The following is a 25,913-nucleotide window of genomic DNA, read 5'->3' as shown; positions in this document are numbered from 1 at the left end:
TTAAATTTGATATTTCAATCAGAATAACATCACATGGTTTGAGAGTAATGTTTCATGTTGACTAACAATTCCCCAGTAGTAACCCTGTTTTATGTACCACCTGAGCTTTTAAATGATACAATCACATACTAATTAATTACCAACAATAAGTTAAGGCTAAACGAGAAATATTGAAAGTTCAATTACATTAGAGGGACAATTTAAATTAGATTCCATAAAGTTGTTCAGTAGGAGTGAGGTCACTAAATAACACACATTTACATTTCATTGAGACTCAACACTATTAATGAAGCATTCATTTGAAACCATTAGTTGCTTAAAGAAAAAGTTTACCCCCAAAATAATGAGAAATTAATATTAAATGCATTATTATATTTTGTAGTTCAGTTTAGAAGTGTTGAATTCTCTCGCATTTGCATGCCATACTACTTCCATCTTCATCATCGTCACAGATCACAGATTTATTTAGTTATAAGTTGTAGAAGCCAAATGCTTCAGCTGACCATTGGACAAGGAAAATGTCAAGCAAGTAAACCACCTATCCAGTGGGTCGAGCACCAACCCTCATGCACACGAAACATTAACATTAAATAATAATATAACAATAATATTACATTTACAACAATATTTATTCTCTTTTAAACCACTAGATAACAAAAAACTTTATTTTTACTTTTGATGATGCACGTGGAAAATTGCCTGCTCCTTGACGCCATCGCGGACAGAAACGCAAAGTTGATTCTGCACTAATTTGATCTAATATTAAATTATTATTATTATTATTTTAAATGTTCCAGATAGCAAATGAGAATTGATAAAATCAATGTCTATATTTTGAGACAAAGGTCTTGTTGATGATTTTCAGTTTTGTTCAAGGTAAAGCAACAGTTTTTCAATAACGGAAGAATATGTAAAAATATGCTAATTGGGGTAAAAACTGCACAATAATTAACATGATAATAAACAGCTGGCTGACTTTTCCATTTGTTGATATGACATGGTTAGATTCAGATGGTAAATATCATATATCAAACTGGGTCTACACCTTAGAGATAATCACCATATTTATAATGAAACCATCACATTTAAAAATATTTTGTTTATCATATTATATAATAAAATATTACATTTATTTGTCACTATACTGTAAAGCTTTATTAAATTATTATGGGATCTCATTCAATGCTTTTCTAATCTTTACTTTTTAAAATAATTTTGTTTCTGTATTTTTAAAATAAACATTTAAATTAATGATATTTAATAAAAAATATATTCTTTTATTTATCAAAATAAACCGAAAATAGTGCAAACTTGGCTAAAGTGACAAGTATTAGCTTAGACACTATTAAAAACATTATTTTAGCTAAAGTATTTTTGCTCATGCTGGTGAGCTTTTTACCCCGTGTGGGGTAAAAGGCCAACCTTGCCACCTCAAACATTTATAAGCTTTTTCACCAAACAAACCACTTTTAGGATTTATTTTCACACAAAATCTGTTGCTCCATCAATGTTCAACAAAAAACATGTAGGGCCTATATATTTTTTCTGCAGTCATACACTGTGGGAGTGGTGAAAAGCAGGTTTTTTCTTAGGGTGTACCTTTAGCCCCATTGTACCCTAAATATGACGTCTGAAAGTTGTGTTTGGTGGTTAGTTTGTGAGTAAAAGTATGTGTTTTAATCTAGGCTACTTTTTCCACTTTTTATATTATTTCTAGTGATAAATTACTATTGTAGTAATTAAATGCTCGTTAGTTATCTCCAAGGCTCTCTCTATTTGATCAATAAATCAATTTTGTGAGGTACCTTCATGCGCACGCATTGCATGCAAAATCACAGAACCTGATTTCACCAAGTACAACATGTTCCTAGATCAACATCTTTGTTGATCCTGGAACAACATTCCAATCAACCTATCAAATATGAAGGACAAGTTTACAGTTTATGTAAAGTTTAGGCTTACAACCAGTGTTAGGTGCTTCCACATGAGTGTTATTCACTGATCATTTCCCTCTGATTTTAGGGATAAGTTATGGGTAGGGATAGGTTTAAGGAAGGGATATGGTTATGATTAAATATCTGGACAGGAATGTTGTTCCAGGATCAACAAAATATGGCAAAAACTCGGCAAAATCAGGACGTGCTGTCATTGGCTGATAAGGCAGTGAGGCAACAAGTCAGCTGTCTAAGCTTTCAGGCACATATGAGGCCTTTAGACTCGTCACACTAGGTATTAATTGACACCAAACGGCATTGATTGATGAGTCATGAGTCATGTGATGCATCAAGTTTGAATATACTTGGCGGCATATTATTCAAGATACTGTATATGGTGAAAGGGAAGATTTCCAGTGATTGATGAATTAACTTTTGTCTGTTCCTTACATAAAGTTATTGTACAACTTCTGATGGTTTGGTTTGTAATATAAGGCATGGGTTGTTTTTGTGTGTGTGTCCTTTTAGAGCTTGGCAGTATAAATCACCATTTCTTCCATTGTATGGAAAAGAGCAGCTGTGAAAAGCATCTCCTCTTGTGTTCAGAAACATGAGAGAATGTTGATAAGACGTTATAAAGGTACCTTTGGTAAAAAAGGCCAAATTTAAGAAGACTTTTATTCCAACTGCTATTGATATTTTAAATGGGATCTTAAGATGAATCTCATGTTCTTTATAAGAATTGTGTAGGTTTTAATGTAGTTGGTTTTGAAAGTGGATGCTATGTGTTGTTGTTGTATTGTTTGTCTTTGTCTAAAAACAATTTTCTACCCCTGTGGGGATAGACAATAAAGTTTTGAATTGAATTGAATAATGACAGAATGTTCATGAATTTTCAAAAACCATCTGAGCACCCCAAAGTCCATCCCAACACACAAAAAGCATCGAAAACCTCCTGACTGTTAAAAGCTCTTTGAGAGCATTAGTCCCATTCATATAACATCTGCTTCAGATGCCAGGCACTGATGAGTGGCTGAAGAGCATCGCGCCATGGCTTAGCTCGACTTTCCTCTCACTCCCAGACTATCCATGCTTCACATGCCTGCTGGGAGAGTGTGTTCTAATTGCTGACACCACATCTCTGGGCTCTCGGAAGCATGCGGCCCTCTTTGCGGGGTAGATAATCCATTACCATAAATCAGATGCACTGACATAGACAGGTGTTGCATGAATAATTAAAGGTTGCCACATTAGCGTCCATGTAGAAGCACCCGGTGTTGTTCAGCAAGAGATAAAAACACTGCAAAATTCATGGTTCAAAACAGGCCCACTCACAAACACGGATAAATCACGTTTATGCATAGAAATATCCAAATTAGCAGCTAATGCATGCATGAATGGCATTGTTCTGTCTTGCGCTGACCGGTTGGATTGCATTGTGTGTATGTATAGTGGCACTTTTTGAGCTCTTTACTATTTATAGGTGGTGCTGTTTTGCACCTTAATTTCACCTTTGGGATCAGTAAAGCCTGTCATGCAATATGGGTATGAGGACATGTCCCGCAGGCTTCATCCAGCATTTTTTCTCTAATTAAAGGAGAGTGGAACGTCACAAGGGCGAGTAAATGATGGCAGAATTATTCCTTCAAGTAGATCTTTGGAAAATGCATTTTGACAGACAACCCCAGGAGATGAACATGTTTTAGAAGCTTCAAGAAAAAAACAGGCAGGACCTGAAGACAATCCACACTGATCCGGCAACCTCCAGGGATCCCAGCGGTGACCTTGCTGAACCCTTCTCAATGTGCCAGGAATCCAATAAGATTCATTGCGTGGGGCGCATGAGAGGGACCACCAAGTGCTCCACAACGCTGAATGATCAGAAAACAAATCAGTGTTTTTTTTTTTTGTTAGAATTAAGCAGTTGGGGATCAAATAATTTGAGACCATAATAAAACAGAAGCTCAACCAATTTTCTGAATAGACGACGGTTTAAGCTTTCAGTTCTACTGTTTATGTTCTTATGCAAATGATGCGTTCACTGCTCCGAGGTCACTTCACTCAATTTGCTTGTTTGGAAAATCCTGCAACCTCAACCACAGACAACACTTGTGTTATGCAGGGGTTTCTAGCATATTATACTTGTTTAACAGCCAAACTTTGAGTAGTACTGATTTGGTCCACAATGACTGATGGATAAATGTCACAGTTCAAATCCTGTGATGTTTCAATTTGTACCGTATACTTGTTCCGGTGCCGTTTGCAGTGCCCTTTGGACTGAGAATGCACATTTTTATTTGGAATCTCACTTCAGGAGGTTAAATAACCCATCAAGATACTGAAGGGCACTACAGGCCAATTGCCTGTTTTATACCTGGCATTTACATGTATTTTGTATTCAGATTGTCTCTGAATGTTCCTTAGATGGGTCAACCCTTGTGAAAAAGAAGTGTGCTTATCTGTAATGAGTGTGCACTTGTAGTATAAAACTGTACTTGCAGATAACAATATTATTGAGATAAAAGGCCACTTAAAGGGATAGTTCACCCCAAAATGAAAATTCTGTCATCATTGGAACAAGTTGTTCCAAACCTGTATGAATTTCTTTCTTCTGCTGAACACAAAAGAATACATTTTGAAGAATCTCCATAACCAAACAGTTGATGGGCCCCGTTGACTTCCATAGTATTTTTCTTTTCCATTAACTGTTTGGTTACCCATATTCATCAAAATACTAAGAGTCTCAAAATTAAGTTTGCTACTTCCGTAATAAGTACTTTAAAAAAAAAAAAAAAAAAAAAAAAATAAAGTTTACTTTTTCACAAGTAATACTTTCATTCCAAAGCATTGTTACAGGATAGAGAGTTGATCATATTTAAAAGCAAAATGCAAGACAGCACTTGTTACATCAGAGGTTGTGTGAATCTATATTCTCTCATTTACAGAACTCTAAAAACATTAATGAATAATTCAAACTGCTCCCGTCATTTTGGCATCTAGTCTATTGTGTTTCCCTGCTATAGAAACATTCAGTAGAAAATGGGGAAAAAATTAAGTTTTAAAGTTCCTCCATGAAAACAGACTGGGAAAGAGTGAGGGAGTATTTGGGGGTGAGATTCCACTGGGCGCCCAGTGGAATAATTCATGGGATATCGATCATTAACTCGGGTGACCAGATCGAAAGAGCGTGGCGTCTTGTCTCTTCTTAGCATTTAAAGAGCAGAATAAAAATAAAGAGCCAAGAACCCGCAACACAGCACTTGGTGACTAAAAGAGAAGGTCTAGTGATATTAATGTCACCTTAAAAATGCCAAATGTTACAATATTCCAAAAACAGATCAGAATGGAAAATCTGTAGTACATATTATCCCTCTATCCCTGTTTCAGTGATCGCATCCAGGGTACATTTAGATCTTACTTTAATGTGGTCAAGTGCTTATTGTGATCCAATTTCTACAGCAGGTGTAAAGAGGCCCCTTGAGTCACTTATCTAAACACTTAACATTGAATCCTGGGAGGACAGAATCATTCTTAAGCAAAATAATCCTCTCGAAACTCAATTTCTGTGCCCAACAAACTTTGTTGATACAGCGAATCGATCATAATCAATTCAACTGGCACCTTCTCCCAGAAACACACACACCAGAAGCCTTTTAAAAATATACATCACATTTATTTCAACTGTTACAGATCAGCCTTTTTCTTTGTCTACAGAAGTGTTTGGGCACTAGAAGTTGAGTCCAAACCCTTTATCTCTGGTTCGTCCGTCAGTCCCCCTGTTGCCCAGCAACCTTGCTAGTTCTCAAAACCCACCAAACGTAACAAAAATGAAAACAGAAGGTCAAAAACTTGGACGCAGCCGACCGAAAGACACCACTGTTCCACATTTTCTGTTTCTCTAAAGGTAACACAATGTACAAAAAGCAAGTCTGGAAATAGTAAGATTTTCAGCACTATAAAAATGTTTTTTTTTTCTTTGTTGTCTCCACACTCTCCACTTGTGAATAAGAAAACAATGCACTTATTTCTACTGAGCTTACTCTGCATTTGCTTGTCAGGCAGCCAAAGGGTCAAATGGATGCAGTAATGTAACAGAGCAGTGGGCGGCCTCAGTGACTGTTGAGAGCTGTTCTGGGCGGCAGTCCCTAACAAAAAAAAAAGTCCCTTACAGCTTTGTGGAGATTTTAAACAAAATGTCTCCGCACTTTGTACAGCACAATACTACAATGATATCCCCAACAAAGATCTGAAAAGGAAACAAATACGCCCAGAAAACAAAACTGTTGGAAAAAGTTGGAATTGGTGTCATTTCTTGATCCTTGGAAAAGAAGCACTTCCCTTTGGCTGGCCCTTGATGATGGTACAGGCCAACGCAGGCAGTCTGTGTGGAGGAGGGAGAGCCCATCCCCTTCACACAGGGGTGGTTGGGAGTGGTCGTTCGGTGGAAGGCGGAGGGAAGGTTTAAAGGAACAGTACATGACTTAGTAGCCTCACAAGGGAAAAGAAGGCACCATTAATGACAGGAAAAGAGCAGTCCATGCCAAGCCTGGAGCAAGATTACGGCCAGAGAGCTGCCCGCTCTTTGCACGCACTCCTGGAAGTGAAATAAAAAAGAGGGAAATTAGATATGTATAATTTATAACTACAGTCTAAAAAATGCTGGGTTGTTTCAACCCAACTTTGGGTCAAATATGGACAAACCCAGCCACTGGGTTAATTTTTTAATTACATTTTTAACCCAATGTTTGGGTTTGTCCATATTTGACCAACTGAAAAGTTGAAGTAAAAAGAAAACCAGCTTACACTAAGAGTAAAATTTGCACTAGCTGTGCGTAAGTTACAACTTAGCCTAGTTTTGATGTAAATGGGCACTAAGATACAACTTACGCACTACTAAATATTTTTGCGTTTCACCATTAAACTTAGTTGAAGTGTAACTATGTATAAACTAAATATTTACAGAAGACTCCAATCAGGAGTAACGGTTGGAATAAAATAGCAGACTGATTGAACTAGTAAGCTCTTCTTTTACCTGACAGACTTCAATTCTTTAGACATATATGATAATGCTGACATTTACACTCGCTTACATTTTAAGAGAGAGAACATTATGTGAATAGATTTTTGTTCAACACAAACCCTTGTGTGCATCTGTCCCATCGGTCCGTGTTGTGCATGTCAAATAAAATCTGTCATAATCAATAAATGTTATTTTTTATGTTCTTTTTGTATCATTACTTATTCATCCTTATTAATTTCATTTCAAATAGTTTCTTAATGTTATTTACATATAAAACGCTTGTTATTCATGATTAAGGGTCGTATTTAATGGAAACGTATTTTTACTGTTAGTTAAGTGAGGCAAAAGAAGTTCGAAATTCCCAGCATTTAAACAACTTCTGCTCACGTATTTGAAGGCTGCTTTTGGATCATCGAGGCTAAACGTCATATTATGCGACTACACATTACTTTATGGAGAGTTTACGACCTGCCAGCTACGTTCTGCCTTACGAACAAATGGTGAAACGGAATAAAGTTAGAGTTAGTTACTAAGCCTCTAGTGTGGACTTTACGTTCCAATTTAAGAAAGAACTTACGAACAGCTGGTACAACCCTACCCAGGGCATGCAAATATTCCAACGCTTTATAGTGCCGATATATACAAATGAAAACAGAAATTAAAAAAGAAAGCAACAGACTGAGTGACCACGCAAGTCACCTTTAATCTGTGTCAGTGTGAAAGGCGCTTAAGACTGAAATTATCTAAAAACAATGTTTGAATAGAGTTTGAGCAGCTTTAAAGAGGTTTGTGTCTCTGTGTGTCTGTGTCTGTGTCTGTGTGAGAGAGAGAATAAGAAACCAAAAACAAATTTCCAGTATTTGCTCTACTAGCCCATTAGTTCTGGTAGTAGAACATTGCATTGCAGACTTCTCTTTACTTTTCAGATGGAGGAAAACTTATTTGGCTGTGTAGGTGTGCGTGGGAAAGTTAATTAAAGAGGAATTAAGTGAAAGCTGTTGAGCCTACTGCCATATGTACACATGCTCAAATCTGAAAAACCAAAATGGGAATGTGACCCGATCTATTGCTTACCTGAGGAGGTGAGCACTCTGACCTGAGCGCTGGCGGCTCCTTCACCTCCTTCACTGACTGCGCGCACCTCGATGATGTATGTTCCCCCCTCGGGTAGCGTCAGGACAACGGCTGAATTTGGCGTCCTCATGACTTGGCTGTGACCCCGTCCCTCCTGATGCAATACTACCTGCATTGAAGAAAAACAACCTTCAAATACGTGCAGTGGCATTGAGTTTAATTTTAGATTCACAGTATTTGTGCGATACCAACCTTGTACCCAATGACTTCTGACTCATTGTCCCTTGCTTTCACTGGATCCCAGGATAGAGAAACATTGTTCCCCTCTTGAATCCACATCAAGTTGCCTGGGGGTAGACTGGGGGCTGAAAAGAGAGAGAGATAACAAAAGAGTAAGATAAAAAGCTCATTTAAAAAATGAAGGTCTGAAATGAGCAATGATCACATATTAATTGGAATATACAAATGATAATCCTCCTCTCAGGGTCCATTTCTATTCATACATCCTTCTAGACAGCACTATGTTGATAAAGTGTGCAAACCCATCACAATTCAGCAAGTTTCAAAACCCAGAAACGAGTTAGCATTTTATCATCCTGAAGTCATTAGGTTTTTGATTAGATGCCTAAAATAAGGTCTGTGGTTAACAAAAGCTCTAGATATTTTAGTTTTATTTTACAACATAAAATACATCAGTAATACCACCTTATGATTTAATAAAAGCATTTACTTCTCTTGAAAAAGGCAGTTGCTATAAAGTGGCTAAATAGGACTAAAGAGGACACTGGTCAACTCAGTAGTCCGCTTTTACAGCCTCTATGTGTTTATAATTATGCTCTTGCAAACTATTCCAACGTTTCTAATGTTTTAAATAAATTAAAAGAGTTGTCGGAAGCTTAATTGTGGTGGCATTAAAATCATGCATGTTTGTTAATAGCCTCAATTTAGCTTCTTACTTCTGGCGATTGAATTTAGGCTTCAAAATATATAAAAGTCAATAAAAGTTAAAAGTTCATAAAAGTTGTGTTCATTTGTAAATATTATCATGATGGACAAAATGTGTAAGAATCATAAACTTTTGTTGGTCACAGAGCTAGATGTCTGCAGTAATCCAAAAGTCAATGGGAAATATCCCTTGAATTTGTGTCAAGGAACCAGTGTGATGCTACTTCCGGGTTGGCCTACAAAAATGTCATCACTGCAGAACTCTCTCTCTATATATCTAATCTACATCTACATCTACATCTACATCTACATCTACATCTATAGCCATGGCTTGACATTAACTTTTTTGCTCACCAGCCATTGTGGCTAGTGGTTTTCCAAAGTTACTAGCCACTCTGCATTTTCACTGGCCATAATTTGGACATCTATACCATGGGGAAAAACAGCCATATAGAAGTGTTTTGGATTATCTCACAATTTGGCTGCAGGTATATTAGGCTGCTGTCACTTTAAGACCTGACACACGGATCCATTATTCTGTTACACATACATTTTCTTAATTTCAAACAGAACATACTATGTTTACGTGAATAGTCGCCAAGAACGGTATTTTGACATTATTTTGTTTTTATTTGCCTGTTTAAGTGCAATAAGCAGGGGAAAAAACCTTCAATTTAGTACTGAGAGGCGGCTTTATGTGCGCGCACTTTGGGTATGAGCACAAAATCTGTGAGAATGAGTAAAATTACGTGCAATATGCGCAATCATGTTGAAATTCAAGTTCTGTAACCAACAATATTTATCTGGAGCAAATGAAATGAATGAGTGAGGGGAGGAGAGTTTGTGTGCCAACTCCATAACTCGCCATCAGAGAGATGAGAGAGCGAGAAAGCGCAGCTGGTATCGTGTATCTGTATTGGAAGCATTTCAGATATTTCAGTATCGATATATTGAATAATCTTTATTTTTGGACATAAATTATAAAGATAATACGATTTGATAGAGAGAATCCTTTCAGACCCTCATTACTGTGTGCCTACGTTTAGTAAGGCACACTTAAAATAAGGTAACTCTTAAAATATCACAAAATTTTACATTATATTTTATAGGTTAGTTCTGTAAAATGTCATGTTGTGCAGTTCTTTACATACTAAATGCTATTTATGAATTATGGAAGCCCGTTTCCGCCACGTTGAGTAAAAAAAAAAAAAGATTCTTTAAGTCATAATAATGAGAAACTTTCTCATAATAATGACTTAACATCTCATAATAATGAGAAACTTTCTCATAATAATGACTTAACATCTCAAAATAATGAGAAACTTTCTCATAATAATGACTTAACATCTCAAAATAATGAGAAACTTTCTCGTAATTATGACTTAAACATCTCGTAATAATGAGAAACTTTCTCGAAATAATGACTTAACATCTCGTAATAATGAGAAACTTTCTCGTAATTATGACTTAAACATCTCGTAATAATGAGAAACTTTCTCATAATAATGACTTAACATCTCATAATAATGAGAAACTTTCTCATAATAATGAGAAACTTTCTCGTAATAATGACTTAACATCTCAAAATAATGAGAAACTTTCTCGTAATTATGACTTAAACATCTCGTAATAATGAGAAACTTTCTCATAATAATGACTTAACATCTCATAATAATGAGAAACTTTCTCATAATAATGAGAAACTTTCTCGTAATAATGACTTAACATCTCAAAATAATGAGAAACTTTCTCGTAATTATGACTTAAACATCTCGTAAGAAAGAGAAACTTTCTCGAAATAATGACTTAACATCTCATAATAATGAGAAACTTTCTCGTAATAATGACTTATTTTCTCGCACTTCTACGCATGCGCAAAGCAGCGGAGCAGAAGGGCGTGCCACACTAGCGACATCCGCTGGTCAAAGCCGTGTAAATGCATCACAGCAAACATGGCACGCTCTGCAAAACAGTTGTTTTCATTAAAATCAGTGTGATCTACTAAGTGCAATCTGTAGTATCATTAAATAACATAATCAGTAGGCCTATATCTTCCATACTTTTCCATGCGCACGATAAAGTGTGAAAGTGGAATGCAGAAGCAGGACGGTTACCATGGTAACGAAGGACGCCTGCTTGTGCACACCCTATGGTGCACACCGATGGAAATTGTTACATGAATTTACAAAACTATCAGATTAAAGTTGGAATATTACATTTATTCGTCAAGTTTAAGTGTAACATCTTCATAAAATATATGGGTATGTGTGTTAATATATAACACGTATTTTGCAGATGCTTCTAGGATATTTGATGTGCAGGTTCATCTGGAAGATATCAATACAGAAATCACCTTTAAGATGTTATGACTTTGGGGACATTTACACATAAGTGGGCAGTGGAATGGGGGAAAACGCAAGGTCGAGACGTGTTTTTAAAAGCTGAACTTCTTTTCAATGAGCGCCGCGTTTTTAGAACGCCGTGTCATGCGCGAGACCAACGCTATCTCACGACCAATTCGTACAAATTCGTACGAATGATAAAAAGTTGGCTAATTCGTACTAATTCGTACGACCTCACTCGTACGAATTTGAACGATTTGTATAAACCCACGTGATGGGTAGGTTTAGGGGCGGGGTCAGGGGTAGGTCATTCGTATGAATTCATACGAATTGGCCAATTCGTAAAATATGTACGATTTTGCAAAAATCGTACTAATTCGTACGAGTCAGGTCGTATGGATTCGTACGAATAAGCCACCTCGTGGAATTTGTACGTTTTCCCGTGAGATCGGGCTGGCGAGACGCTGCAGAAGAGCGAGCGCAACGTCCGTCTAGTGCGCGTATGCCTAGAAAAGCAATGAAAAAGCGCGTTCTGTATGAACGGACCCTTACACAGATTTCCAGATGAAGCGTTCTTAAACAGATTTGGAAAGGTGTGCTGTCTTATCATTCCTACATCTATTTGAAATCCATGGATCACCCTTCTGTGTTACTTGTTCATACACAAAAATACAAATGAATATTACAAATGAATAAAAGACTATCTAGTATGGAAGCCCGTCTCATATACTGATCATTTATCAATCATTAATGTTATTTACTGCAGAGCGTGCCATGTTTGCTGTGATGCATTTACACGGCTTTGACCAGCGGATGTCGCTAGTGTGGCACGCCCTTCTGCTCCGCTGCTTTGCGCATGCGTAGAAGTGCGAGAAAATAAGTCATTATTACGAGAAAGTTTCTCATTATTACGAGATGTTAAGTCATTATTTCGAGAAAGTTTCTCATTATTACGAGATGTTAAGTCATTATTACGAGAAAGTTTCTCATTATTACGAGATGTTAAGTCATTATTACGAGAAAGTTTCTCATTATTATGAGATGTTAAGTCATTATTATGAGAAAGTTTCGTCATTATTATGAGAAAGTTTCTCATTATTATGAGATGTTAAGTCATTATTATGAGAAAGTTTCTCATTATTACGAGAAAGTTTCTCATTATTATGAGATGTTAAGTCATTATTATGAGATGTTAAGTCATTATTATGAGAAAGTTTCTCATTATTATGACTTAAATAATTTTTTTAAATAATGAATTATTCATGATATTTGTAAATAAAAAATATATATATTTAAAATTGTATAAAAAATACTTCACAGTTACTTCACAGAAAATGCAGCTGGCAGGAATACAAAGTGTACATTCCTAAGAGCTTGCATTTTAATTTATAAACAATCTTATTTGTCATAGAGCATTTTATTAATTGTAAAGTTTATTATGCTCATATAGGTATTGCTTGGAAAGAACTCACCATTTTTCTTAGTGCTGATCTTGATGGCTGAGCTGGCTGGTCCTTGGCCAACGCTGTTGAATCCCTTCACAGAGACCAGATACTGTGTGTTTCCCTCCAGCCCCGACAGTAGCATGGTCGTCTCATTCCCCGCTGTCCTCTTTTTCTTCCCCGTCTCCTCCTGCTCAATGTCTTTCCAGAAGCTCACCTGTTCCCAAAAAGGCAATTTGCCATTCATTCATTCAAGATTTTTTGAAGTGATAAAGAAAATGAGACTGAGTTGCCTCAATAAATGAGAGAATGAGAGTCGCCAGTTTTATGTAATATTGTGTCATTTGATTTAAATAACTGTCATACATTTTGCATGAATAGCATAATAGGCAAGCATGTGCTATCTCCCGGTGATAAAATACAATAATCTTTCTCAACTGTGTAATTTCACTGCATAGAATCATTTCCTTCATTCAGAAGGCACAACTGTTGTCTGTTGAGAAGACAATGATAAAGAAAAGTTAAGGGTGAGTGATCATGTATGTGGCTCTGTTCCAAAACCTAGTGAGCTGCCAACAAATCGTTGCTGTCGGGGCAGAAACCTTGTATCTCCATATTTCGTGATTTTTCATAAACCATTACTATTGGTCACCTTTTACTGCACGTCTGTCTGTGTATGTGCCCAGCAAGCAATAGCCTCCATTTCACCGTCTAGGTTAACTATAGACCAGGGCCCGTATCCCTAAAGAATTTTTGTGCAAAAAGTGGCTCCTAGCCACCAAATTCTAAGAAAATTCTCGGAGTCATGACGTTTTCTTAGAATTTCCCCTAAAAGTGACACGAAAATCCCAGTTAATATAAAAGCTATTCCTCAAGATTCCTAGCGCTTAAAAGGGCTCCTAAGGCGAGATCTGCTAAGAGCAGGGAAGAGGACTTTTAGTGGCTTAGGAGTTCCTTTTTTTCTCCATTTTCTGTGTTTGTAGGATATTTGTTAACAAGCCTTCATAAATAGACCAGCCAGCAATCACAGACATTGATAAAAGCTGAGCCGTGTTACCCTTGTTAAGACCACACTGAGTTGTAACGTTGCAATTTCTACTACATTAAGGACAGCCCCTTGAGATAGGCCATCTTGTTTTCAATGGGGTCCATATGGGAGTGAAATTACAAAATATGCCAGCTAGGATATTAATATGAGCAAATAAGACATGAATCATTATTTGAACAGGCTGTAATGAGCTTAAGTTTTCACATATTTTAGATTCTAATGTTAGGCTATAACCCCTACAGCTTACTATTCATTTTCCAGATATTTTCTTGAATGTGAAATATTATTTACAATTACAGTCTGCATAAGATTAGAGTGTATAATTATGTTTATTGATTTGAGGGTACATCCTTTGCTCATTATCACCAAAAGTTCATTTTCATCAAACTTGTAGGATCAACCAATCACGGCTTTTGAAATGATGACTCATACCTGGCAACGGGGTCAACCACACCTCCTCACTAAGATAGGATTTTCCATCCATTCCTTGCTCAGAGTTCACTGAAAATGTTCTGGAATCACTTCTAAGCTAAAACTCCTGGCAAGGAATTTTTAGGTTAAGTTAGGAGCTCTCTGAGAGGATTCTCAGAATCTTTAGGGATACGGGCCCTGATATAGTCCATCTATGAGTAACCCACTTCTAGCCAAAATAACATTGAACATTGGTTACATGTTTTTGACAACATTGCTTACGTGATGGAATATCATACATCTCGCAAGCTAAGTAAACAGTGATTACAAGGTGTTCGGTTTCATTTCTTCACTGATTTAATTTCTTTGTTATCTAATTGATGACTAGTCTATTCTTGGGCTTTGGTTTAAACGTCTATTCAATTTTCAGTGACAGCCCAAATTTTGCCTTGTTTTAGCCTAGACGTCTGGGCTGTGTTTGGACGGCTATCTTTTAAACACAAAATTGCTTGCTGGGAATATTTAACAAATGAAATGTATTAAAAAGGAGCTTGTGACTAAACCTTGTATCTCCATTGGATCTTCAAACTGTCGGTCAAACCTCATAACTCCACCCCGCCTCTATTGTGAATGAAGTGCCATACACATGTTGGATAGTTTCTGCATGTTTGCAATGCAAGGGTAAATAAAGAACTGGTTCTTTGAATAAGTACAACATTTTCTTTGTCATCTAGACATAGCCAATACGGTCTTAAATAGCCATGTGTAGCACTTGTCTCAGCAAAAAACTGAGAACTCACATATAGTTTACAATAACTTTATAACGTGCAAGTTGATAAAAATGTAATAAGATGCACTTACTGCCTCAGATGTGGCCGTTCTAGTGATGGACAAAACCTGTATGTCCGAAATTTGCTGGTCAAAAACCTTGTAACTTACTCTAGCTAAACTTGTTTTCTGGTAAAATGTTCATTATATGACATGCAAGTGTCCGACCAATGAACATATATAAAGCCACAATATCAACTGTGACAACACGGTGTTAATTGCTTAAATACAGTGTTTTTTTTTCCCCATTTCCTGAAAAGTAGTGGTTTTGGACATACAAGGTTTCCGCCCGACAGCAACGATGCGCATCTGCCTTCTAAGACAGCATCCTAACCATCATGGAACCTCATATGTGTATGTTTTGCATTGACTGCGATTTCCAGACAAATACTGCTTCAGGAGACTCGACTTTTGAGTTTTACTGTTAACATAAGTGCTAAGCTAACAACATGATACTTTAATGACCATAAAAACACATGGCACACACATTTACTGTAATGAGTAACAAGGTCTGTATTTAATTAGATTGTTCTACACAGCCATTTGGGGTCAGAAAGATTAATTTCTGAAATAAAGTAATACTTTTAGTAAGCAAGGATGCTCAAAAGTTACAGTAAATGATTTCCATTTCAAATAAATGCTGTTCTTTTGAACTTTCTATTCATCAAAGAATCCTAAAACTCTTTTCAACATTGAAAATAATAAGAAATGTTTCTTGAGGACCAAATCAGAATATTGGAATGATTTCTGAACGATCTTGTGACACTAAAGACTGGAGTAATGATGCTGAAAATTACACATACACACATACATACATATATATATATATATATATATATATATATAAAAACCATTATTTAATAGATTTTTAAAATATATTAAAATAGAAAACCCAAACTATGTTTTGGCACAAAACCATTTATTCATTCATCTCTTTCTCTCTCTCTCTCTCTAACCTCGTAGCCTTGGGGTCTTCCAGGACCAGGAATGGGCGGCTTCCACGTCACTTTAATTTCGGAGGATGAGATGGCGAACGCCTGCACTTCTGAAGGAGGCTCTCTGGGTTCTGCATTTAAAACCAGTGCACTTCAGATTCCTCAGCAAACACATAATGAATCACTCTATACGCTATCTGCTTCACAAAGTCACATTTAATCAGTATCTTATGTGTTAAGAACAGTCAGAGCAAAGAGTTTAAGCGGATGTAAATGGTAAGTTGTGAAGCCCTGTGATCGTGAGGAAGAATCCTGCTGTGAGACTGAGAGGTGACAGAGACACAGAACATCCATCATATTAGCAGCAGTCACGGGAAACAGCGCTTGCATGGTTACCGTCAAATCAGCCTGACAAAGTGTGATCACATGAAACTGTTTGGTCCTCTTGATAATTTCAGTTTGGGCACTGTTTTTTTTTAAAGGTCAAAAACATTCTCAAAAGTTATTTTTTGGTCATAAAACCACAACTGAAACTAAGTAAATTAAAGGGATAGTTCCAAATTCTCTCATTATTTGCTCAATGTCAAGTCCAACTTCAAAAAGGGTGCAAAAGCATCATAAAAGTAGTCCATCCCCCCCAGTTCCACAGACAAGGTTTATGTCAGGCTTTGTCACAGCAGTCTTATGGAGAATGAGGAGCCAGATGCAGAATGACCAAGGGACTGGATTTTATTGACAAGGCACACTAGGGATGGTTAGGAGTGAGGATGATCCAAACAGTAGGACAGGAGATGTCAACAGGAGATGGGGAAGACCGATGAGATCCGACCAGGGCAAAGCTAGGCAGGAGAACCGAGGAGATGGAGTAACACCAGATAATGACAACACTGGAAATCAGGCAGTAGTTTGAGAAAAAGAGGCTGGAAACTTTGAGCAAAACAGAAATAAACTGACTCAGCACAGCAACTAGAGAAAAGAAAAGAAAAACTAATTTAACTGCAGATAGAAAATAACAAAGAGGAAAATACTAGGAACAAATAACTGGAACTACAAACAGTGAAAAAGACACACCAAAAACAAGGCTTGAGAAAACAATAGACTGGAACTAGACTATAACAAACTCAAACGAATAAAACGCAAAACCTAGAACTGGCAAGGAACACTGTCTAAAAAGATCAGTAGACAAGCAACATCTCACACAGACACACAACAAACCAGCAAAGACATCTTCTCTTATTTAATGGCGGACTGCAAACAACGTTTAGGTGCATGCCACCACCTACTGTACTGGAGTGTGTATTATCATGTCATTTTAAATTCTACTCCATAACCCTGAGTTTTTAAAAAAAGTAAATAGAGCCTTCCTAGTGATTCTTATTCCTTCTCCTTCTGATCCCAGTATCCCTACCAGATTCCACTCCCTCCCTGCCTCCTGAACCTTATCTTTAAGCACCTGTCTTTCCACTTCATTCAATGTACAGTACAATATTACATGTTCAACATTTTCTTTAACCCCACAGTTTTCACAGTTCTCACTATTCCTTTTCCCCATTAAAAATAATGTGCCATTCAGCCCTGTGTGATCCACTCTCAGTCTTGTCATTACGATTTCCTCACGCCTGGTCTTTTCCATGTAATTCTTTATACTGACACTTTTTTGTATTTTATAATATCTCCTACCTTTCCTGTCTTCCTCCCATCGTTTCTGCCATATTTCAAGACCTTTCCTTTTAACCACTGCTTTACCTTTGCCTTTTCCTAATGGAATTGTAATTATAATTACTTTTCCAGCAAAGACATGAAGGAAAGGAGCACAATATAAAGGGATCAGAGCACACGAGGATCAGGTGAACACAATTAGTGAAACAAGGACCAGACAAGGACTAAACAAGGGGGTGTGGTAATGGGAAACAAGGAGGCGGTACAAGAGGAGCAAATGGCCAACACAAACAAAGACAAAGCCATGTGCTCAGGCACAAGACAAACAAAGAAACATTGAACAGAGACAAGACTGTCAGGGCAGAACCCTGACAGTTTAAGCCTAGTCTCAGACTAAAATGCATGTTTGAGCTGTTTCAACTGAATGCAACTTGCACTGGCATATCTTAAAATATGTCAGTGCCATTGTTTTATCTCAAGATGCAAGGAATGTTTAAACACACATAAACATTTCTAAGGAATGTTTATATAAGCTACTTAAATGTCCTATTTAAACTAAGGGGTGATCCTGGCTTAATCTAAGATCTGTCTGTGAAACCAGGACTATATGACTCATGGATCATTTTCTAAGTCTTCTGAAACTCTTGATATCCCCTCTAGCACTTCTTGACCAATTTGAATTGTTCTTTTGAATCAGATCTCTTCAATGAATAAGTTGATCCCGTTCATCTTGACTCATCGGGTTCTCAAGTTCAACTCCAGTTGAAATGGTTGACCAGCTTAAAAAAAAAAAAAAAAAAAACTGTAAAGAACGCAAGTCTTACTTTTATGATCTTTGTTGGACCTTGAAAGCTGGTCACCATTTAATGTACTTTCATTTTATGAAAAAGTGCAGCGTGAACACACTTTAATATCTATTTTGTGTGCTTCAGTGTACCAAATGTGCACTTGTAGTTTACTTCAAATCTTAAAAGTATATAAAAAAAACTGTAACACTTTACAATAAGGTTTCATTTGTTAACATTAGTTAATGTACTAACTAACTAACTAACATGAACTAACCATTAGCAATACATTTGTTACTGTATTTGTTAATCTTTGTTAATGTTAGTTATTGTTCGTTCATGTTACTTCATAGTGCATTAACTAATGTTAACAAATACAACTTTTGATTTTAATAATGTATTAGTAAATGTTGAAATTAACATCAACAAACATTAATAAATGCTGTAGAAGTGCAGTTCATTCTTAGTTCATGTTAACTAATGTTAACTAATGAACCTTATTGTAAAGTGTTACCAAAAAACATACTTGCAGATAATATAATATTAATTAAATAAAAGGCACTTTAATTAATATGTTTTTTTAACACAGTTAAGTACACTTTTAGTGTAAAAGTGCCCTTTATAAAAATGTCAAATGAAAGGTTTTGCTTTAAAGTACATTTTAAATCATTGCTTTAATCTTTTGTCATGCTTGATTATCATTTTAACAGCTTTCAAGTATGTTATTTGATATTACATTTAAAGTTAATATATTTTAAATGTAGTAAATTGCAACTCCATTAAAAAATGTGCAGTTTCAAATATATTAAATATTTCAAAGACAACATCAATAATTATGAATTGTATATAGAGATGTACTTAAGTCCTATTTGAGTGGGTCAGAAAAGCACTGTAAACCAATTGCATTTAGTATATATATTTAAACTATAATGCAATTCCATTTTAATAGTAAGTAACATGCAAACAAGTGTCCAAAAACATTACATTCAGTTTGCACGTAAGTATATTCTTTTAAAATGTATTCTTTAATACTTATTTCTGCTCTTATTGTGTGTACTGTATTTTGGATTTTGCTTCACTGCTATATGGTGGTAGCCTGTACCTCAACATTTGGACACAATATCGAACTGTACATCCGTCCACAGCCCTGGATTAGCCGTCGTGTGATGTACTTCAAAGTTCAAGAAACTCTGTACTGTTGAGCCGCACATTACTGAAGTTATATAAGACAGCAATAAATCCCATCAATCAGAGCCCTGCGCACATCTGACCCTCACCTCCTTCTGCAGAGAACACAGTAACCACCCCGCTGAAGGGCCCGTCTCCTTTGTTGTTATACACCCCCACGCGCACCTCAAACGGGGTGAGAGGGGGGAAGGTCTCGTCTCTGTATTTATAGGTGGTGGAGTCTGCTGAGGTCACCATTTTCTCTTTCCATCCACGCGTGCCGTTGGCCCGGAACGCCACGATGTAGCCGAAACCTTCTCCGTTTTGGAATTCTTCTGAGACAGGCTGAGGACGAAAAAAAAAAAGAAACATTAATGAGCCCTGGAATTTTTTTTTTTTTTTTTTTACAGGGTGATAATGTTGAAAAATAACATTTTTTGCACTCATTCTGAAAATATCGCTCAAAGAGTTTGCTTAGGTAAAAAAAATTCTCTGCAATAGGATCGGAAATTGGAAGAGGATCCTAATAATACACAGCCAGCTGAGCTCTGTGAAATGAGGGGAAGGTAAACAGTTGTGCAGCAGCTCATTTATGAAGACTTTTGGCTGCGAATTATCAGTTCTGAAGATGTAGTATGGCTAATTATCCAGCACAATTTACTTCCTGTGTAATGTGTAAAAAATTGCTTCTTCCAGGTCAGCTTAGATGCTGACATCTTTGGTAAGTTTTACATCATTTTCGTAGCTCTGCAGGTGGTAGTTAAAAATAAGCAAAATTCAAGTTTAAAATTCAATCATGTTATGTACCCAATGAACTGTAGCGAGGGAACTGAATGTTAAATGCCTATTATCTTAAAGAGTCAACATAAAATCAAAATTGATCCTATCTACAATCTTAAAAGCACAGTTCACCCAAAAAATTCTGCTATTTTCTCATCGTTCCTAACTCATAAGACTTTCATTCATTTTAGAAACGTAAATGTAGATATTTTAATGAAAATTGACACCTCAAAAAGTTAATAAAGAGAAGTAATCCATATGAATCGAGCGTGATGAATGTGGATTTATGTGATGAACATATTTAAAGGTGCAGTAAACGATTTCTGAGAATCATTGTTGAACAAACACACCCCTCTCTTCATTGCTCCACCCCCAAAATACACAAACACGCAGTGCAAGAGTGGGTGTCTCTTTATCATAAGCAGAAGCGAAGCAAAATAAAGCTTCGTGAAAAATTAAGTGAAGAGGACGAATGAACAAGGAAGAACAAAAAATGTACACAGTACACAAGAGTATCTACAAGCAAGAGTTCATTGTCAGTTGCCAGCAACACACACTCAAAACCAATGTTACTCACGTATGGAGCAGAAACAACACAACCTCAGCGTCTGTTTTCAGGCCTTCCGGCTTAGGTCTTTCCAGCGCTGGAAAGCTTTTCTAATATTAACTCAGTTCCTAAAGCTCTTGCTTGATCATGACCCTTTTTTCCAGTGATATTCCACTGGCCTTTTCTCTTTTGTAATGTCTCTCAGCCATCTCTCTTTCTACAGTCTTTCTTCAAATCTCCCTCTTGCTCACTCTCTCTCCTCCCCCAACATGAGTGGACACGCCCCCTACTGCTGATTGGCTGCTAGTTTGTTGTGGTGCTCACCCCGATACACTTTCAAGAACGTTTTTCAGAAATGGCTTACTGCACCTTTAATTTAAGCTTTTATTCATAACATTGATCAATGCACATATATGGAGCTCATCAAACACGGTAAAATGATAAACCATACTTGCTTGACGCAAAAGAACAAACCTATTTGGTTCTCAAACATCAAGTTTGAGCTTTATGAACTTTTTAAACCGTCACAGTTTTGAGTGAACTTTCAATGGAAGGGTTTCTCAGGTTTCAATAAAATATCATTTGTCCCAGAGAAATTTCTTCTACTTGTGTTTCATGAATGAACTAAATACACTAAGGGCCCTATTTTAACGATCTAAGCGTATGACGCAAGTTCACTTAGGGCGTGTCCGAATCCACTTTTGCTAGTTTAACGACGAAAAATGGTCGGCGCGCCAGGCACATGGTCTAAAAGGGTTGTCCCTATTCTCTTAATGAGTAATGGGTGTGTTTTGGGTGTAATGTGCAATAAACCAATCAGAGTCTCATCTCCTCGCTCACGCCATGGCAGATTCGCTATTTACATGACGGAATTTGATAATGAAAAGACCGAACGCGTCTCCAGAGCACAAACGGAACTGCTCGTGCGCGAGGTAAAAGTGCGCAAGCAGACCATCTACGGGACAAGCCGGATTCCACCATATCTTCATGTACACAATAATAATCTTTTACATTGTAATCCTTTTATTTAAAATATTTGGCATGTTTGTGTGCTGCTGTGCGTCCCTGTGTGTTTAATAAGAAGACTGTACGTGTGTTGTGCACCCGCCTATAGGCGCACATTACTAACGCGCTCATTAAATAGCAAAAAAAAGAAATTGCACCATTGACTTTAGACCTGGTTTCAGTTGGTCAATGGCACAGTCTATTTCTGTTGCCTCAAAATAGCAACTCGCCAACAATGCGTCTGAACACACCTTGTTTTCAGACCAGCACGCCCATGGGCGCACAAATGTGCGCAAATGCATTTGCTATTTAAACAACGTGGAGCAGGACGTGAAAATGATAACTGCTTCAGGCTGAAACTAGCAAAAAACACTCGCCGCTGCATTGCATCAGGTGTAAGATAGGGCCCCATAAATACATAGCTATACATTTCTTGCCCCTAGATTGTAAATTTGTGTTCACCACAAGTCCATATTCATTTCATACACTGTTTTTAAAAAATAAAATCCAGATTAGGCTTAAGCTAATTATTATTTATAACTAGTTCAGTTAATTATATATTATTGGATATGTTCCCTTTAAAAGAGGCTAACAACTCACCTTTTATGTGACAGTTTACAACACAGGCTAATTTTACAACCTGATCAATGTTTAGCTGAGCAAAAAAGCTCTTTTTTCACCAAACAGCTTCAAAAACACAGAGAAGCTTTAAATATGCATTCAATAAATAGTTTCAATTTCCATATTTTTCCAGTTAAATTACATCTTTTGTTATGTTGGTTCCGAAAAAGAAGCAACACTAAATGGCACAGAATTACATCAAAATGTCATAGAGTCCCAAATGAATCCTGGAGATTTTCAGTTGTAATGAAACAGATCACTTGTGAATGTCAAGCGCTTGATGATGAGCCTGAACACATCAATTAAAGATGCGCTAATCCAACATATTCAAGACCCGGCACACAGCGAGAGCTCACCATTATTCTGTGAACCATATCAATGTCTTTTCAAAGGGCTTGGTTCAGGCCCTCGAGTAAATAAACTGTGCGGGTGACGACATTTTGCGAATAACAAGTCAAATATAAATTAATGCAGAGAAATGGATGTAAATCCGGAAATCACCTGTGATAATGAATGGTACATTTTATGGTACATTCTGCAGTCCTTCAACACTGCCAACAAGCTTTTTACCGTTATTCAACAATGTTTTTATGTACAATAAAAGTAGTCCACACAACCATTCTAAAGTCGTACAGCAACATAATGTGAGGAAAAGACTGAAATTTAAGTTGCTCTTGGCCAAAAATCTTCCCCCTCTACAACTCTAAAGTTTTGAATTTGAATTACACATATTGGAAGTGGAGTTTAGCATTTTTTTTTCTAAATCACCTAAACTATTCTTGTTCTGGAAGAATAATAAGTAGGAGGGAGTCATTTATGAACGATTCACTGACTGATTACATTACTCTTGGAAATGTATATTTTTAGTTACATTTGTAACCATTTACATTGTGAGTTTATATATCGCAATTCTGACTTTGTCTCGCAATTCGTTCGTAGTCAAAAACTCGGATTGCAAGAAAAAAGTCTGAATTGTTGGATTTAACAAGCAACTGTGAGGGTGAAAAAAAAAAAGCCTGAATGTTGAGACCTTTTTTTGTGTGTGTGTGTGTGTGTGTGTGTCACAAACAAGCTTCCATATAAAAATGAATTCTTCAAGATTGCACTTACACACAGTGGGCATTACTAACATGACATAAAGACTGAAAGCATGAAAGCACTTTCCCTGAAATTACTTTTATTTTCTAGCTGACCTTTTGCTCATTGCGTTGAGTATTCGCAATGTGGTTTCGCATTCTGTTATCTATGCTAAAACACCCGAATTATTCTTGTTCTGGAAGGTTGTTTACAGTCTGCTGGTCACACAAGTTGATTTTGCCTGTCCAGCTGCTGACAATTTCCTCGCTGGTTTTTTCAAAAAAGATTTGACACTTGCTTGATGTTTTTCTAAGGACGAGATATCAGAGTCTGTCTGCGACACCTGCTAGGCATTTAATAGAATGGAATGCAATCTATTAAAGGAGATAGAAATTTAATTAAAATGTAAGCCGGCAGAATTAAATCTTGGGCAATTTTAATAATTGACAAACACCTGTACTCTCCTCTCTTTTTGGCAGCGAATCTGTCCGTCATGCCAAATTTTGACTGATTTCCAGCCGCTTCTGAAATTATCACATCCCTTGGCGGCACCTAAAATAAGATGCAGACGGATGATGGGAGAAAAAAGGCTGTACCTTCAAATTGAATACTTAAGCACACACTTTTAGTGCTATGACTGTAATTAACTCACTCTCCTGTTTCTAGGAATTGAATTAACAACCCTTGAACCAACATTATTAGTGCTGGCTGAGCTTTTCTGCATGGGGCGACCAATAAATGGCCGTTTTAAAAAAGGAAAAATCTGTTCTGCTACAAAATGAAGTGGAACGTGCATCTAAAAAGGCTGTTGGAAGGAGTGGCACCCATGGTGAAAATGAAATCTGCTGGCGGTCTGATATCGGCACGCTTGGCGTGCTGCGGCAGGCATCGAATAGGAAGTAGGGCAACTGTAATGGTCCAGTCCATTGCTCCTGGTGCCCATAATACTTTTTCTCTCTCTGCAGACACTAATGAGTGGACGGGGCGAGCTGTTTAGTCATTCATCCTGTTTAATAAGCAGTGCTCGGCCCAGCCGCTGTCTTCCACAACCACCCAGAGATGATTGCAGAGGCAGCACAGAAGCCGGTTCACGTGCCACGAATGCCAAAGCAGCACAGCATCTTCTCAAATACGCTAATATCGATTGGAGATGCAGAGCCAATTCAGTGATTCTAAAGCGGTTAATCGGGACGCAGATAAACAGGGTGGAGCTAATACGGCTATATGGGACAGTGCCAGAGAGGACGGCACAGACGTATACAATGAGGAGGGGGCTATGTACACACAATCTGTTTTCTGGGATTGACAATAGTATTAACGAACTCTTGACTCTTGAATCTTCTGTTTCTGCATATAGGTCATTTCACGACTGCTTCCATGCAGGAATAATCAAAGTCAAGCCTTTTCTGTTCTCCCAGTAGTCGAGAAAAACATCTGTAACAATAGCAACGGTGACTAAATATGAACATGGTAACAATTTACATTCTAACCTAACTTACTCTCAAAATGCGGGTGTATCCTGAAAATTTAAATCAGTTTTATAAAATGCAGATCATCATATTTTTATGTGCATAGAGTTTTATAGCAGAGTAATCTGAGACAATAATAAATCACATATGTCGCGGTGAGAAGTCTGATTCAATTTAGGGAGTTGTTTTGCAAATAAATAATTCACAATTTTTTTTTATTTAGTTTTCATATTTAGTTCATTGCTGCTGTTCGTCACTATGTTATGAATATAAAATAATGCTTTCTAGTTGCATTTATTGTCATGTTGTGGTCAGTTTAAATCATTTACCCTACTGTGTTACCGATATGGAACCGGTACCTAAGTAACCGGTATGTAACCGGACAAAACGCAGATTTCAGTGCCACTTAAATGCCTCAGCTGTCTGTTGAAATATTTGCCCTCTAGTTCTCCGAAACGGACGTAAGAAGCATCATCACCACATGTGATAGCTAGTTAACCTTTTGAAGCGTTCAATCGTTCACACTAGTGTGATTAGAACGTTCAGATCGCGTGATCATCAAATTTGCATTCGCGCGTTGGCTAGCGCTGAGCCAGAGACAGACGCTCTCAGCGCTGTCATATTATATCACAAACTATTCAGTGTTTTCAACCACATATGGTTTATTTTAGGTTTCAGACATTTAAATACACATAAGTACTAGCAAAAAACATTTATAGTTTGTAAAATACACACTGATGTCTATGGAAGCGGCAATAGCAATCCTTTCAATTATAAATTGATGATGTGTTTAGATACACATTGTGTAGGTAACTATAAAATTT

The 25,913-nt window shown here is 37.0% G+C and overlaps 1 protein-coding gene across 2 annotated transcripts in view; it reads right to left on the bottom strand.

Annotated features, from left to right (window-relative positions):
• Positions 1–5,589: 5,589 nt before the first annotated feature.
• Positions 5,590–25,913, bottom strand: part of cntn5 (contactin 5) — a 315,250-nt gene continuing 294,926 nt past the window's right edge. For both annotated transcript variants that reach the window (XM_084123899.1, XM_084123900.1), the window contains exons 19-24: positions 19,701–19,935; positions 16,001–16,110; positions 12,788–12,974; positions 8,281–8,393; positions 8,029–8,197; positions 5,590–6,528 (exon numbers count right to left, since the gene is read on the bottom strand). In XM_084123899.1, coding sequence (XP_083980025.1) covers positions 6,425–6,528; positions 8,029–8,197; positions 8,281–8,393; positions 12,788–12,974; positions 16,001–16,110; positions 19,701–19,935 — 918 coding nt within the window. In that variant the 3' untranslated portion in view covers positions 5,590–6,424. The remainder of the gene's footprint in view (positions 6,529–8,028; positions 8,198–8,280; positions 8,394–12,787; positions 12,975–16,000; positions 16,111–19,700; positions 19,936–25,913) is intronic.

Source organism: Abramis brama (assembly GCF_963993115.1).
Source record: "Abramis brama genome assembly, chromosome: 9".
Classification (NCBI taxonomy): domain Eukaryota; kingdom Metazoa; phylum Chordata; class Actinopteri; order Cypriniformes; family Leuciscidae; genus Abramis; species Abramis brama.
Note: the sequence above shows the minus strand (reverse complement) of the source record. Positions and strands in the feature narration are given on the sequence as shown.